Source organism: Tenrec ecaudatus, chromosome 5 (genome assembly GCF_050624435.1).
Source record: "Tenrec ecaudatus isolate mTenEca1 chromosome 5, mTenEca1.hap1, whole genome shotgun sequence".
NCBI lineage: Eukaryota > Metazoa > Chordata > Mammalia > Afrosoricida > Tenrecidae > Tenrec > Tenrec ecaudatus.
The window spans coordinates 84,226,849-84,243,049 of record NC_134534.1 but is presented as its reverse complement, the minus strand read 5'-3'; the positions used below and the strand labels follow the sequence as shown (position 1 = coordinate 84,243,049).

Here is a 16,201-nt window from a genome sequence, read left to right as displayed (position 1 = left end):
AAGAAGACCCAGCTTACGTTCCCCACAGTCCTGGGCCAAGCCACCGATTCCCCGCAGCTTCACAGTGTTTGCTTTCTTCCTTCTCTCTTACCTTCATCTTAGCATCCTAGTGAAAGTGAAATGGTAGCATCTTGCTGTGATTTGCATCTCTGATGACTAATGGTGTTGAAAATCTTCTCATGTTTGGTGGCCATTTAAATGCTCTCTTTGGTGAAATGCGTATTCAAAATCCTGTGCCTATTTTAGGATTGTGTTGCTTTTTGTTAACTTTTTAAAAGTTTAAGTGTATTCCTGTCAGCTTATGTTGGTTTGTCTTCTGCTTTTCTGGTGAAGTCTTAAGAAGTTTGAAAATTTTATGAGGCTCCATTTATTTATTCTCATTTTTGTTATTATGTTAGGTAATCCATTGTCAAAAGCAGGTCTGAAAGTGTTGTTCCTATTTTCTAAGAATAATATGGTTTTAGTTTGCACATTTAGGGCCTTAATCAATGTGAATACATTTTGGGGTTTTTTCCCCCTATGATGTGAAGCATGGACCCTGTTTCATTTTACTGTGTGTGAAAATCCAAATTTGCTTACACAGCTATTGATAAACCTCCCCCTTCCTTCCCCCAAATCATGAACTTATAGCTAGCTCTCTTGTCAAAAATCAGTTGAGTGCGTTGATTTCTGCACATGGTTCTATTCCATTGGTCTATCTGTTTATTGTTAGAGCAATACAGGCAGTTTTCACTAGTGGACTTGTATTACGTTTGGTAGGTCAAGCAGGATGTTCCACAGAATGAACCACTACCCAGTTTACTTCCATCCTTAGCATGATGGCTGGATTGGAGCTATTTTTGTAGCCACTGTGCTCATCCATCACATTAAGAGTTTTCTCTTTTTTTTTTGATACTTTCCCGACCCTGATGCCCTTCTCCAAAGATTGGGCCCTCCTGATACCATGTGTAAAGTATGTGAAATAAATTTTTGCCATTCTTGCTTCTGTGGAGCATTGCATTTCTTCCAAGACAGATTTGTGTGTTCTTTGGCAATTTATGATACAGACTATATTTATTGCCAACAGCATATTTCAGAGGGCATCAGTTCTTCCTCAGTTTTCCTTATTTGTTGTCCAGCTTCTCCATGCATATGAAGCAATTGAAAAAATACCAGGGCATGAGTCAGTTGTGCCTTAACTATTGTTTCTCCTTTCAATTATATCAGTGTTTATACGTATTTACTTTTCACCTAGTAACTATCTTATTGTCTGACATTTTGAATTTACAACAAAATATTGACCCAACTATTTTGTGTATTAATGTTCCCTTGCTCCTTGCAGATGTGTAGGTTAAACTTGGGTACCTCATAGCCACTCTGTTGGACAGAGTAGACCTACCCCTGTGACTTTCCAATACTAAATCTGATTTGGACTAGAAAACAATCTTTCTTCCATGGAGTGGTTGGTGGTTTTGAACCATGACATTGCTGTTACCAGCCCAATACAAAGCGGTACCAAAAAACACCCAGAATTTTTTTACCCCCAGAGCTATGCATTTAATTTTTTTTTTTTTTTTACAAAACAACCTTATCACCTTCAAAGTACTCGCCATTACACTTAATACATTTGTCAAATCTTTGATTTCATTCTTGGGAACATTTTTCAAACTCATCTATTTGGATGGCTGACAGCACCTCCCTTGCTTTTTTCTTCACCTCTTTTATGTTGACAAATCACCATCCTTTTATGCCCTTCTTCACTCACGGAAACAAAAAGAAGTTGCATGGAGTGAGGTGAGGTAAGGTGCATGGGGCAAGAGAGGCATGCTGTTTTTTGCCAAAAACTGATATACTGAGCAGGTGCCTTGTGGTGGCAAATCCAGCCCCCATCTGCCACAAATCAGCACTTTTTAATTATACACCGTTAGGCTTACTTCAGAACCTCTACTTAGAAAGCTTGATTAAAGGTCTGATCTGATGGAGTGAACTCCAAAGGCACCGTGAGTTGACATTTTCATCCATTCAGGAGGTTGACAGATGTTCAGATGAGGTGTGTCATCAACTGACCTTTCACCTTTTCTGAAGTGAGAAAACCACTCCTACTACTCTTGAGTTTTTCCCACAGTGCTGTCCTTGTAAACTGTTCAACATCACAACAGTTTCTGTGGTGTTTTTCCCAAGCAGGAAACAAAATTCCACAGTGTTCTCTTAAATTGGCCATCACAAAAAACAAAGTCCAAGCGTAACTGATGTACAAAAAAATTCACTGTGACCAGAGAAAGCCTTCCCAGGGGACACGCCTAGGTGCACTAACTCAGAACGAGTTGCTTGGTGCTTCCTTCCCAGAGAAATGCATTCTATGAAAGCTCTGCTCCGCCTCGTGCAATTCCATGTGTTGTTTTTTTGCGGGGTGGGGGGGGGCTCTCCCCTGGTAATCCACTACACCTCCAGGGCTACTTGTGTAGTTGGGTCCTATTTTTTTTTGTATCCCTTATGCTCCTTTCTGCCTTTTGATTGAAGCATTTCATCCAGTTATATTCATTAGAATTACTGATAAGTGGCTTCTAATTATTATTTATGTGTTTTTTAGCTGTCTTTGACTTTTTTCTGTAGTACTGCTTGATTTTGTGTTTTGTTTATTATAATGAACATTTTTGCTTCTGTTTTCACTTCATGGATGTTTTTAAAAACTTTTTTCCTAGTAGTGATCACAAATATTACTTTAAGAGTTTGTATTTGTAGTATTCTAATATAAGTTGATACCAACTTAACTTGAGTACATACTCTCTACCATTCTTCTCTACTCTCCCATTTTCTTATCACTATTGTATTTTTAAATTCTTGTATGTCCTGTAACACAATTTTATTCTTGTTCTTTTTGTGTTTAAAGAGCTTTTATGGTGCAGTAATGATTAAACACTAGGCTGCTAACCAAAAGGCTAGAAATTTAAACCCACTATCTGCTCTGTGGTAGAAAGATATGGCACTCTGATACTAAAACAATGAAGCCTTGGAAACTGTTAGTCTGGATATATCAGAGAGAAAAATCCACAGAAACTCTTATGTATAAGAGAAAGTTTTATATAAAGGGTAAGTGCACATCACAAAAGCATCCCAACCCAGTGCTGCATCGGGGTAAGTCCATGTGGCTTCTCCTCAGGGATGTCTTGCAGGAAGTGAGCCTTGCCAGCTAAAGCAGGGACCTGGTTAAGGCAGATGCACCCTGGTCCGACCATCAGTAAGAGACCCGAGAGCTAGAAAGGCGAGGCTCATCGAGCCATTTATCTCTCTGCCCTTCGGTTAACCCCACATGTGTTTATCAGCCAGGTTGGCACAATAAACTTTAACTATCTCAGAAACCCAATAAAGAGAGGAATCAACATTACAGCATGGGGTTTACTTTTTGGTAACTCCGTTTTATCCTTGCTGTTTGTATCCTTAAAAAGCAGCAGAAGAGGAAGAAGGTTAAAGCATTGAGAATTATCTAGCATGTTTACCTTCATACGGAGACCTGGTGCTGGAGTGATCATGCATTGGGCTTCTAATTGCCAGGTCTGCAAGTTCATGGGAGAAAGATGAGACTTGCTACTTCTGTAAAGAGTTACAGTCTTGGAAACCCACAAGGGCAGTTCTGCCCTGGCCGACAGGGCCACCAGGAGTCAGAATTGACTTGGCAAGGAATTCAGGTTTTTCGTCTATCTGTTGAACTCCAGTCAGTACTTTTTATAGGATCGATCTGGTGTGAATACGCATGCTTAGCTTATTTTTCTGGAGGTATTTTAATTTCATCCTCACTTTTGAGGAAAACATTGCTTGGTATTGTATTCTTAGTTAACAGTTTTCTTTGTTTCTTTTAGTTTTTCAGTATGTTAAATATATCATCCCATTGCTTTCTGGCTTCCAGTATTTCTGAGGGAAAAAATTCTTCATTTAATCTTAAAGAATAAAGTATTCTTCCTTTATCTTTAAATTTTGAGAGCTAACTGTGATGTGTCCTGGTGTAGATCTCTTTAAGTTTATCCTGTCTGGGCTCTTTGATCTTCTTGTTAGTTTGGAGAAATATTCTTTTTTTTTTTTATCTCTTCACATATTTTTCCCTTTCTCTTGACTCATTTTAGAATTCTAATGATGTGTACACTTGGTCTCTTCTTACTGTCCCATAATTCCATTAAACAGCACTCACTCTTTTTTGAGCTTGCCTTCAGCAAATGTAATATTAACTATCCTCTAAATTGCTGATTCTTTCTTCTGCCTCATTACATATGTTGGTTAACTCTTTCCATTGTCTTGCATATCTCAATTATTTCCCTTTGGTCTTGCAATATTTGTTTTTTTTCGATTTTCATTCTGTTGTGTGCTGTTTTCCTTACGCCTTAGAAGGCTTGCCAAGAGATCTTTCTTGTTGACTGTAGAGCCCCAGTGGTCTTGTGGAAGTTTGTAAATTATTCTTCACTTAGTTGATCAACTTCTTGACTCTACTGTAGGGAATTGGTATAGACTCAATTAAGCTCCTCAAATATGTGTTATACACATAAAGGCTCACCTATATTTGATTTATATGATTCAGAAAATGAGATTTTGGACCTAAGAGTTAGTTGAAGACTTTTGAGATGTTGTGCTGTGGTAAATGTGTTCACATATGGAAGGATGTGAATTTTGGAGGCCAGAGGGTAAAATTGAAGTGTGAACTCCAGAAATATGTGTTGTAAATCCTAGCTTATATGTTTTTGTTTATAGTTCCATTGGGAATGGGCTGTCTTTGTTATGCTAAGGAGGCAGGATTAGTATAAGGTAAATCTTGAGTCAATCCTGAGTCAAACTTTTGAGATAATGAAAGAGATTAAAGAAATGGTCAAAGATGGGATAAGATAAATGCTGAATCACCTGGGAAAGGTTGAGGAACCATGAAACTGAAGAGGTAAGGACCTTCCTGCAGAGCCAGCAGAAAGCCTTTACCTAGAGGTAGCATTGCAAATTCTGAGTGTTTGCTTCCAGGCAACTGTGAGAAAATAAATGTCTGCTTGTTAAAGCCAGACACTTGTGGTAGTTTAGATGCAGGAGCACTAGATAACTAAGAAAGGAACCTTCTGGAGGAGTTTGTATTAGTTCAGTGGTGAATTGTTACAGCTGGGGGAGGGCTGGCCTTGGGATAGTCACGTCCAAACAGTCCCCGGCCCCTAGTGAGGTCGGCCTTGTTGTCAGAGCCCAGCCGATAGTGCGTTGTCTGCGTGTGTGGTTTCCAATGAAGCACACAGCATCCTTGCTCAGTCTCGAGCAGAAAGACTAAAGCTGATCCTCAGGGATGTCCTACTGCCAACAGACATCCGAGGCCTAAACTATGTGATGGATAGGGAGGTGGGTAGAGTGCTTACTCTGGGGGCAAGCCTCCACTCTGAGGCCTTCTAGTTAGTCCAGGAGTCGGCAAAGTGGCTCAAGAGACATGCACCTTTGTTTGTTGGCACAGACATGTGGCTTTGAAGTAAAATTGAAAATGCAACTATCAAAGTTTCATTTATAAAATTTTTAAAGGATAATATTCATTCATAGTGATTTTGTTTGCAATAGCTTTTAATGGTTGTGAGGGACAGAATTGGCTCTTCTGTCTCAAACGTTTACCAGCCCTTGTTGTAGACGCTTGGCAGCAGCCTGGTAATGAACAGTCACCAGGTGTGGCCACACTGTTCAGATTCCCCATGGAAATCTACCTACTCGATTGTTTGGCTCTATGACCTCTACTCAAGACTTGTGCTTCATAAGCAGCCTCAGACCACAGTCTCAGCGTATACTTGCAATGGGAGCAGACTTGGTCTCAGCTGCCAGAGCTACTGGGGGTGTCCAGGGAAGCAAGTAGAGTGCTTACTGTGGCAGCAGAGCTCTTGCTGTAAAATTCACAACAGGCGTGCAGTTGAGAGAGAGGCTGCCCTGCTCCAAAGGGGCCTCTGGGAAGGTTTGTCTTAATGCCATCAGCATCCTCTCTGTAGTATGCTTTTAAAGATGTAGCCGCCACTGTAGATGGCTGCTTCTTAGCACACTGTTCTCCTTCAGCAGTCCTTAGCACCAGCTGAAATGGCCCAGAATGCGTCTCCATGTGCTTTCAAAGACCTGTGCTATCCATGCACAGAGGCAAGGAGAATGCTTAAGAGGAGACTAGATTCTCCTGCAGGGGCCTGCCTTGGTGATTTGTAGTTGACTTGAGGTTAGCACCCTAGGTGGGGTAGGTGCTAACACCGTCTGAACAGACCCCTGGAGAGGCATGCCTCGTGGCTTTAGAGCGTATGCTTGGGGTCCTGTCTGTACAAGTAGGGGCTGTTGTGGTTAGAAACACAGGCTTTTTATCCCCCTGGGACCAGTTCTACAGTTTATATCACCAGAGCCTGTGCCCTCCCTGCTTGGCTGGGGGAGGGGCAAAAGTGGCAGAGGAAGTGATTTTCCACCGTATAGAACTGGTTGATTCCTTGAGCTTTGCCTGTCTCTGCTTCTGATGCAAAGTCCCTGAAAGCCTTGTTTTCTCGGAGGGACTCTGAAAGGTGGTTTACGCTGTCATCTTCAGCTAATCCAGTTCCCTCTCTAGTAGCAGAGTTAAGACTCCAAGACAGGCTTACGCCGATCCCCCAGACAATTTTCAGAGATCGATCCCATTGATGTCTCTCTCCCCTGAGGCTTTCTGCTCCTGTAAAGATGTACAGCCTTGGAAAGCTTAGGGACAGCTCTGTGTCCTGAGAGGTTACTGTGAATTGGAGTCAACTTGATGGCAGTGCGTTTGTTTTTTTTAATAAGTAACGTGGTGCTTGGCATATGTGCACATGAATGCACCTGCACGCACACGTGCCCCCCACACACGTGAAGCATTTAATAATTCTAAAACATTGAATAATTCAGCATAATCTGTATAGTTTATAGTGTTTTACTTTTTATCTACCTCAGTGTTTGCAATGACCTCCTTCTTGGTATTTCATCCATTTTATGATGACCTCTGTTTAAAGTCCCCATTTAAAAAACTACTCGAATCATTTATATTGATGGAAAACTAGGAGCTGAACTATACAATTAATGATACAAAGAATTCTTTAATGTTTATGCTTTTTCTTTTTTACTGCAAATATATTTCCTTTTCATTGTGTCAAACATTGTAGATTTAATATGTTTACCAAATGATTTCACTGATTGCATGATGGCATCATGCAGAAATCTTGGCCATTTTCATTTATAGTACTGGTTCTCAACCTGTGGGTCGTGACCCCTGTGGGGGGTCGAACGACCCTTTCACAGTGGTCACCTACGACCATTGGAAAACACATATTTCCAATGTTCTTAGGAACCAAGATACTGCTCCTCTGTCCGTCTCCCACATGCAGATACACCCACATACCTGGCGTGAAGACTGTTACCCATGCTACACCATGCTTCAAGACAAATTTTCATTTATTTTTAATTAGAAATAAACATTTCACAATATATAATTATATGTTGTTTTTGTGATTAATCACTATGCTTTTTTATGTTCACTTTGTAACAATGAAAATATATCCTGCATTTCATTTACTTACATGACGATTCATAACAGTAGCAAAATTACAGTTATGAAGTAGCAACAAAAATAATGTTATGGTTGGGGGGTTACCACAACATGAGGAACTATATTAAAGGGTCATAGCATTTGGAAGGTCGAGAACCACTGATTCATAGAATTTACCCTTAGAATCTTCAGTACCTTTTAACTTTTACTTCAGTAAACACACCATAGAGTATTTCTTTGAAATTAATGTGATTCACCATCCTCATTTAATGGGAGGAACAATTACTTTAACCTACAGACTGAGTTTAGGAATACTAAGCAAGCTGCTAAATGAAATACCCTATGTTGCCACTAGAGGGTAGTGTTTCTAATTTATATTTTCACAAATGACCCAGATGAATTTATTCAGAAAAAACACTAGTCACAAGTGTAAATTTATCTTAAGAGATCCTATTTTCATGATCTCAAACAGGCTCTCAAAAATTACACTAGTTAATGGAAGTGATTTATAATGTTCCTCAATAAAATTATAAGGCTGTCTCTAAAGTGGTCCAGGGACATAGAGAAATCAGATATATAGGAATGGATTTAGAGCTAGCACGTAATCATACCCCTAATGTGAGGACAGTTCTTATGGCATGGAACTGCTTGATATTTTCCCTTTTGAAGATATAGTAGGTGCTTTATCAAGGTATGGTAAATCAAATGGTACATAAATAGCTGAAAGAATAGCATCTTAAAGGGCCCAAGGCTTGTCTTCAAACAAGCAGTCATCTAAGTGCGGTGTCCACTAAGTTCACATGGGGAAAGCACTGCAGCCTCTGTGGTCCAAGGATTGAAAACAATAAAATCCAACACTGGAGGAGGAAACAGTCTTGCCATCAAGTCATGCTGACTCAGTGTCCCTTGTAGTATCCGGAGAGAACAGCCCCTGTGACTTTCCAAGACTGTAACTGTTTACAGGAGTAGAAAGCCCCATAGTTCTCCTGCAGATCAACTAGTGTTTCAAACTTAGGATCTTGTAGATCACAGGCCTCCAGCTCCTGGAAAGAATAGTATCAGAGCTTAGATTCTGAGCACTCACATTGTAGAAGACATGGTCCCTGTGTGGATGAAGCCTCTGGTGGTTCCCTCCACCCCCCCCCCCCACCCCAAACCATTGACCAGAGATGTGAGTAGCCGGGCGATTGGACACATTAGATTGGAAAGTGGACTAATACAGGTGTAGTTACATTAAAACATTTGTTCTCCCTTTTGACCCATTTAAAATTTGTTCCAATTTTTAATATAGCCTGCTTTTTTTCTGTTGTGTCTTTGTTTTTATTTTGTTAGTGATTTCTTTTAGATTTTGGCATATTTTTCTGTATATAAAATTGAAGATAGGGAAATCTATAGGGAGAGTAACTGGATTCATAGTTTCTTAGGCTATAGCTGTGCAGATTGGGGGAAAATGGGAATCATTCATAACGAGAACAAAAAGTATAAATGTTCTAAAATTGATTTTGGTCATGATTGCACAACTCTTTAATATGATTAAACCATTGGATTGTATGTGAATTAACTATCAATAAAACTGTTAACATTTGTACTAGTTAATCAGTGGATTAATGTATCTTAATCTAATTCCAATTCTCTTTCTTTAGCCCATTATTCCTATGTTTACACAAAATATTCGGGAAGGATTTCGATCACTTGGAGGAACAAGTAAGTTGTGAATTGTGATTTTTTTTCTAAATCAAGTATATTTAAAATGCAATACTATATTTAAAATATCCAGGTCTTGAACCCTTTTGACTTATTACTTCAGATAATAGATATAGTTTAAATATTTTTTATCCTATTGAAGGTTTAAATGATAACGGTTTTTAACTAATGACAGTTTAGATTTTTGTCAAGAGTATTATGTTTCATGAAGCGCATTTGTAGTGGTTTTTAAGATTTCCGAGAGAATTATATAATTGATTGCGTTAACCCATGTTGTTGCGGTTTAGAACACATTTGCAGAATGCCCAGACTGTCTTTAGAACTCTTCCCAGGAGAAATTGTAGTTTACAAAATGAAGAAATAATACTGAACTAAGATGAGCAGCCTAAGGACATTTACTTCGGTTTACTTCTATCACTTCTTGTTATTTTAATACATTGTTCTTTTTCTTATCATTCTATATTACTAACAAAATAAATTTTAATATAGTTTTAGGAGCAATAACAATTGGATGTTCTATATCTTCACAATGTCTTTGTTGTTTGATCTGTTCAGTATTACCATGTATTTATTAATTCCTGCCAAATTTCAGACTTGGCCATTCATGTTAATTAATTTTTGTTAGGTTCATTTTATTCTTCCTATTTAAATAGTGTTTCTAGTTAGTTTGCTTAGTTTATTGGTGCTTTACAGTCTCATGTTTACAGAAATGTCTGTTATGCTTCCATTTATTCTTTTATGCATTTAATGCATTGATTTGTGAGATTTCTAGACTCATCTGTTTGTACCTTTTAGTTGCCAGTTGTACCTTTGTTTTGCAATGATAGTAATTGGTTTGCCTCTTTAAAGTTTTCGTCATTTTAAAACTCATCTTTTTAAGAAGTATTGCTTTCCAGTCATTGATATTGAGCTATCTTCTTTAAAAGTCATATAATTAACTTGGATACTTAAACCTACATACTCAGAATGTTAGCCAAGTAAGTGACTTTACTTACCTTCAAACAGGGCTGTTTAGGTGGCTGTATGAGAAGTTTCGTTGCCCGTTTGCTCCCATGTACGGAGGGTTCCCAGTGAAGCTACGCACTTATTTGGGTGATCCCATTCCATATGATCCAACGATGACAGCAGAAGAATTAGCTCACAAGGTCAATTGTTTTTTTTCTTTCTTAGGGAATATATTTCTTTTAATTGTTGTATTTTAAAATGTTATTTTGTATTCATTGATAAAGGCTGAAACCATGTTCTGTGTCTGTGGTTCTCCATCAGGAGCAATTTTGCCAAACCAAGAACACTTGATAGTGTCTGAAGTTTCTATTACCTCATCAGGAGTTCAAGAGTGGGGTTTGCTACACCATGTGATATTTAGGCCAGGGATGCTGCTAAACATCTTAGCGTGCACACACAGCCTCTACAATAAAGAGTTATTATTTATTGAAAATCCTAGGGACTGCAAAAGAACGAACAGAATCTCTCTTGCAAGAAGTACATCCAGAATGTTCCTTTCTGGCAAAGATGGCAAGACTTCTTTTCACATTCTGTAGAGATGCTGTCAGGAAAGATCAGTCCTGGAGAACATCACGCTTGGTAAAGTGGAGGGACCGTGAAAAGGAGAAAGGTCCTCTACACAATGGAGTGACACCGTGGCTGCAGCAGTGAGTTCAAGGAGAAGAAAACTGGTGAGGATGGCACTGGAGCAGGCAGATTTTCATTCTGTTGCCCATAGGGTCTCTGTGAGTCGGAACCGACTTGATGGTACATACACAGCACTGCTAACTTAAAAGTCAATGAGAGATGTTCAGAAGAAGAAAGGAAACTTTCACCTCCATGAAAGAAAGAAATCACTCTTGTCATGTAGCGCTATCCTGAAATAAAATAGTGCTGGAAGCCTTCTCAGTCAGATTGCTCTAGCTCCACTGTTTGCGGTAACCCCCTCCCCCCTCTGGAACAGCATGTGTTTCGGTCACCTCATTTGTAGAGCAGGGCAGAGAATGTGCTCCAGTGTTTGCGGTGCCCCCCCCCCCGCCTCCCCCCCCTGGGCAGCATGTGTTTCAGTGACCTCATTTGCAGAGCAGGGCAGAGAATGCTCCCCACTGAGCCACAGTCATGAAGTCACCCAGACCAGTGTTTACAACAGTGCACGCCAGGTAAGTAGTGCTCCACGAAGGCTGGCTGCTGCTGTTTTCCCAGGCCCTTCCACCCAGTTGGAGTGATAAGTAACGAGATAAGCATTGATAAGGTGCTGCGTGTAGCAGTAATGACATGCTAATAGCAAGCTTTCCCACCCTCCGCACCACTGATGTTTTGGGTTATATGAGTCTTTGTTGTGTCAGGCTTATTGTGGGATGTCTATCAGCACCCCTTCAAGGAATGTCCCTTTTTGTGTGTAAGCAGCATCCCTCAAAGTGAACAGATTTCAGCAGAGCATCCAAACTAAGACCAGACTACAAAGGCGTCAGTTATCCACTTCAGAGGAGGAAGCCGCTGAAAACCTTGTGGATAGCATCCCACATTGTCATGAGTAGCAGCAGATGAGTCCCTCAGGTAGGAAGGCACTCAGAATATGGTTGAAGAACAGCCCAAAGTGGAGTTGACCATCAGCTATGGATGGAGTAAAGCTTTTGGGAGTAAAGGCTTCAGGACCTTGACTTGCCAACGGGGCACAATTTAAAATGAGAAGAAGCAGCCACAAATGTCCATTAATAAGTGAAACCTGGAATGTACAAAGTCTGAGGCTAGGAATATTGGAAGTTGTCAAAAATGAGATGGAAAGCATAAATGTCAATACCGTAGGCATCTGTGAGCTGAAATGGACTGGTATTGGCTATTTTGAATCAGAAAAGCATATGGTTTATGACAGATTTAAGAGGAAATGCATCACATTCATTGTCAAAAGAATATTTCAAGATCTATGTGGAAAGGCAGTACTGTGATAGGATAATGTCTGTCCAACTATGAGGAAATCCAATCAATACATCTATTATTCAAACTTAATGCACCAAACCACTATGGCTACTGATGTAAATATTGAAGAATTTTATCAATGTCTTCAGTATGAAACTAATCAAATATGCAGTCAAGATGCATTGATAATTATTACTAATTGGAACGAAAAAAAGTTGTAAGGAACAGTACTTGTAAAATATGGCCATGGCAATATAAAGGAAGCGGAAATCGCTGGACAGAATTTTGTAAGATCAACAACTTCTTCATCACAAGTATACTCTGAACAACACAAGTGGAATACACAGAAATCAAATTGACTACATCTGAGTCAAGAGACAGTGGAGCAATTGCCACATCTTTCTTCCGCAGAGTGGATGCTGGCTTCGAACTGCTGATCTTTTGGTTGGCAGCTGGTGCTTAATTCATTGTGTCAGTAGAGCTGAAGTTGCCTCTGGGTGGCCCAACACACTGGGTTAACAACTGAGTAGGCTAACCATCTGAATTACCTAGGGATCCCATCTCACAGTCAATGGTGGTTTGTTTTTTTCCCTTCAGTTTTTCTTTTTTTTTGGAAATAGGTGCTAAGTTAAGGAGTACTTCTTGAAAGTAATATGAAAATCTTTACAAAAGAAATTATATTGAGAGCTAACGTAATCACTTGTTTTTCTTTTCTTCATAGACAAAGAATGCTGTTCAAGCTTTGATTGACAAGCACCAAAGAATCCCAGGAAATATTATGAGTGCTTTGTTAGAACGCTTTCATAACAAAGAAAAGGTCAACTAGTGTATGATTCAATATTTTGTATCAATATATTTGGTTCTGTGGTCTGGGATTCTAAATTTTATTGGTTCTACAATTAAAATTTTGAAAAATCATGTTTGAAAGTATCTTTCAAGGAACTGGTTTACTTAACATTAATGGTATTCTGTTGATTTTGTTTTTGTATTCAGTTGTGTCAAAAAACTCGTTATACGCCTAAAATTCAGAAAATGATTATATTTCATTTGTACATTTTTAATAATATATGGTAAACATGGATTCTTCAGGTTAGATTTATTAATAACAATTTATGTTAAGTAAGCACTCCTGAGTATTATAGCTAATTTTTATATTTGTTGCGCTGGGCTAATTATGAGAAATGACGTAACCTCCTGGAGAGACACAATAAAAACAGCTCTCTTTTATCTGTCCTTAGTCCCCTCATGACCTCAGGCAAGTCACTTAATGATTTTGTGCCTCAACAGTTCACTAACTATGATAACACTAAGATGAGGAAAGTTATTTTAAATTTCTCTATTTCTGCAGTCGGTAACTAGAACTGAAATTGTAGCTGAGTTAAATACAGAACACCAAGCTTTTTTACAGGTTGAGTGTGCTCCATTGGATGTGTAAATCATTCCTTCACACATGGTCTCCAGTTGCCAAACATAATGAAAAAGGTATTGTTTTCCAAATCGAGTAAAAAGGAAATGAGAATAACATGTCTAATCAGGAATATTGTTTGTATGTATTAGTTTGCAGGCGTCTATAAAGAAACCATATATGCTGTGCTGTGTATTGTCTAACATGGCATTTAATAACGTAAGGTTAAAAATCACTTGTATGTCAGTGGACTCTCGCTAGATGAAAGTAGAGCAGAAGTTCTACTTTTGTTTAGTATCAGAGTTCATTCTGTTTGATTTTGCATCCAGTGAGTTGGTTTATGGTTCCAATAAAATATAGGTGTATGGTTAATTTATGTGAACGGAAAACCGAAAATTTAATGGCTTTTGATTCATTGTCTCCTTGAAAATCTAATTTTAAATGTATTTTAAGCAGACAAGTATCAATTCAAGTGCAGTATCTCCCTTTCCATTTTGTAGATGTTAAATTACTTTGATATTTGTATAGACCTTTGTATTACTATCGTGTATTTATTATATGTGTAGTATACAGAAGATGGAACAACGTAATAATAAAAGTTGAATTGCAATTCATTATCTTGTGATTGCATATTATGTTTTTAAACTAGTTATTTTTAAGTTTTACCATTTATACATTTCTCACCTACAGTCATGTGTTTTTATCTCAGTCCCAATGAACACATTTACTTTTTTCAATGTAGTATTTATTCTAGCTTCAATGAAGTCACCTGAAGGTTACTTGCAGTTCTTTTCTGTTCCAGCAGGGTGCAGTGTTTGGTTAAAGTTGATAAGTACTTCCTGAATCATCCAGTGACAGTTTAGGGGTAACTACTGAGATTAAAGACAGAAGAAAGAGTAGAATTCATTTAAGAAAAGCTGTTGTTTCTAAACTATTTAAAATTTCTGTCTTATATTTAAAATTATTCTTGTTTTCTGAAACTCAGAATAACAAAGGTTTTGTATCACACTTTGTAAGGTCTTTATCTTTGCTATTTGAGTTTAAATACCATTTTAAAGTTGGAATATGATTAAATACAGAAATTTAAGAAATCTTGACCAATATAGGGAAGAACGTTTGCATGACAAGTGCGGCCTCTCTCCTGAGGCAAGCACACACACAGATTTTTCTCGTACAGTTTCTTACCCATAAAAATTCCAATTTTGAATGTACAGAAGCATTGCAAGATATCTCACATGAAATTCTTAACCAGAGTCCCCGGTTAACATGTTGCCACCTTGTTTTATTTCTGTTTCACATAGATCAATATTTCTTTCTCCTAAAGCATCTGATAGTAAATTGCAAATATCACATCCCTAACCTTGACTGTATGTTATCTATTCACAGAAACAGTAATGATCAAAACAGAAAAATATGTAAAATATACATGCGAGGGGGTGTATCCCCCCAAACGAGAAAAATCTCTGCTGGGTGGAGGTTTTGTAGAAGGTGTTTTTCGCACTAGGTGAGCTTCGGGCAACTTGCTCTGAGTTAATGTATCCAGTGTTGTCACCTGGGAAGGTTCTCTGTGGTCACAGGTGGATTTTTTCGTAAAAGCAGTTTCGCTCGCACCTTGTTTTGTGATGGCCAATTTAAGAGAACAGCATGCGGCTGTGAAGTTTCGTTTCCTGCTGGAGAAAAATGTCACAGAAACTGCTGTGATGTTGAACACAGCTTACAAGGACAACGCTATGGGAAAAGCTCAAGTCGATGAGTGAGTTTCTCATTTCAAAAAAGGTAAAATGTGAGAATGAGGCTGGCAACAAATGTGCTTGACACGATGGATGGATGGATGGATGGATGGATGGATGGATGGATGGATGGATGGATGGATGGGTGGATGGATGGTGAGAGTTGTACGAACCCCCAATAAAATGATTAAAAAAAAAAAAGGTGAAATGATGATTAACGACAAACCTCATTCTGAATGTCCGTTAACTTCCCAAATGGAAGAAAATGCCGACAAAATTCGTTCACTTGTGCTGGGAGACTGACAACAGACCATTAAAAAGATGGGGAGCTTACCTGGACTGCTTCGGAGCTCGGTTCAGCAAATTTAATGGAAGATTTGGGAATGGGAAGGGTCGCTGTGTAACTTGTGTCTGGGGTTCTGACTGACCAGGAAGAAGAGTGTCAAGTCGAAACATGCCGTGCTTTGAAAGAACAGCTCCGAATCAGATCAAGACGATGCCCATTTGTTTTTTTGATGTGAGGGGGATACTGCATTTGGAGTTCCTTCCACCAGGTCAGACATAATTAAGCTTTCTGTTTAGAGGTTCTGAAAGGACAGCGTAACAGTGTGTGACCAAAAAAGGCCTGATTTGTGGCAGATGAGGGAGTGGTTTTGCCACCGTGACAATGCACCTGCACATGTAGTCATCTCAGTGTGCCAATTTTTTAGCAAACACAGCGTGCCTCTCTTGTCTCACACACTTACTGCATGCGACGTCCGTGAATGAAGACAGACATGAAAGGACAGCGATTTGATGACATAGAAGAGGTGAAGAAAAAACGGAGGGAGGTGCTGTCAGCCATCCAAACAGATGAGTTTGAAAATATTTCCAGAATGGAATCGCAGATTTGATAAGTGTATTAAGTGTAATGGAGGGTACTTTGAAGGTGATAAGGTTGTTTTGTAAAAAAAATATTTAAATACA

The 16,201-nt window shown here is 38.8% G+C and overlaps 1 protein-coding gene across 6 annotated transcripts in view; it reads left to right on the top strand.

Moving 5' to 3' along the window:
• Positions 1-14,119, top strand: part of TMEM68 (transmembrane protein 68) — a 42,285-nt gene extending 28,166 nt beyond the window's left edge. For 5 of the 6 annotated variants that reach the window (XM_075549675.1, XM_075549676.1, XM_075549678.1 and 2 more), the window contains 3 exons: positions 9,139-9,199; positions 10,205-10,344; positions 12,822-14,119. In XM_075549675.1, the coding sequence (XP_075405790.1) occupies positions 9,139-9,199; positions 10,205-10,344; positions 12,822-12,926 (306 nt within the window). In that variant the 3' untranslated portion in view covers positions 12,927-14,119. Of the gene's footprint in view, positions 1-9,138; positions 9,200-10,204; positions 10,345-12,821 lie in introns of those variants that run through there. The other variant, XM_075549679.1, reaches the window with a different exon arrangement.
• The last annotated feature ends 2,082 nt before the right edge of the window (positions 14,120-16,201 follow it).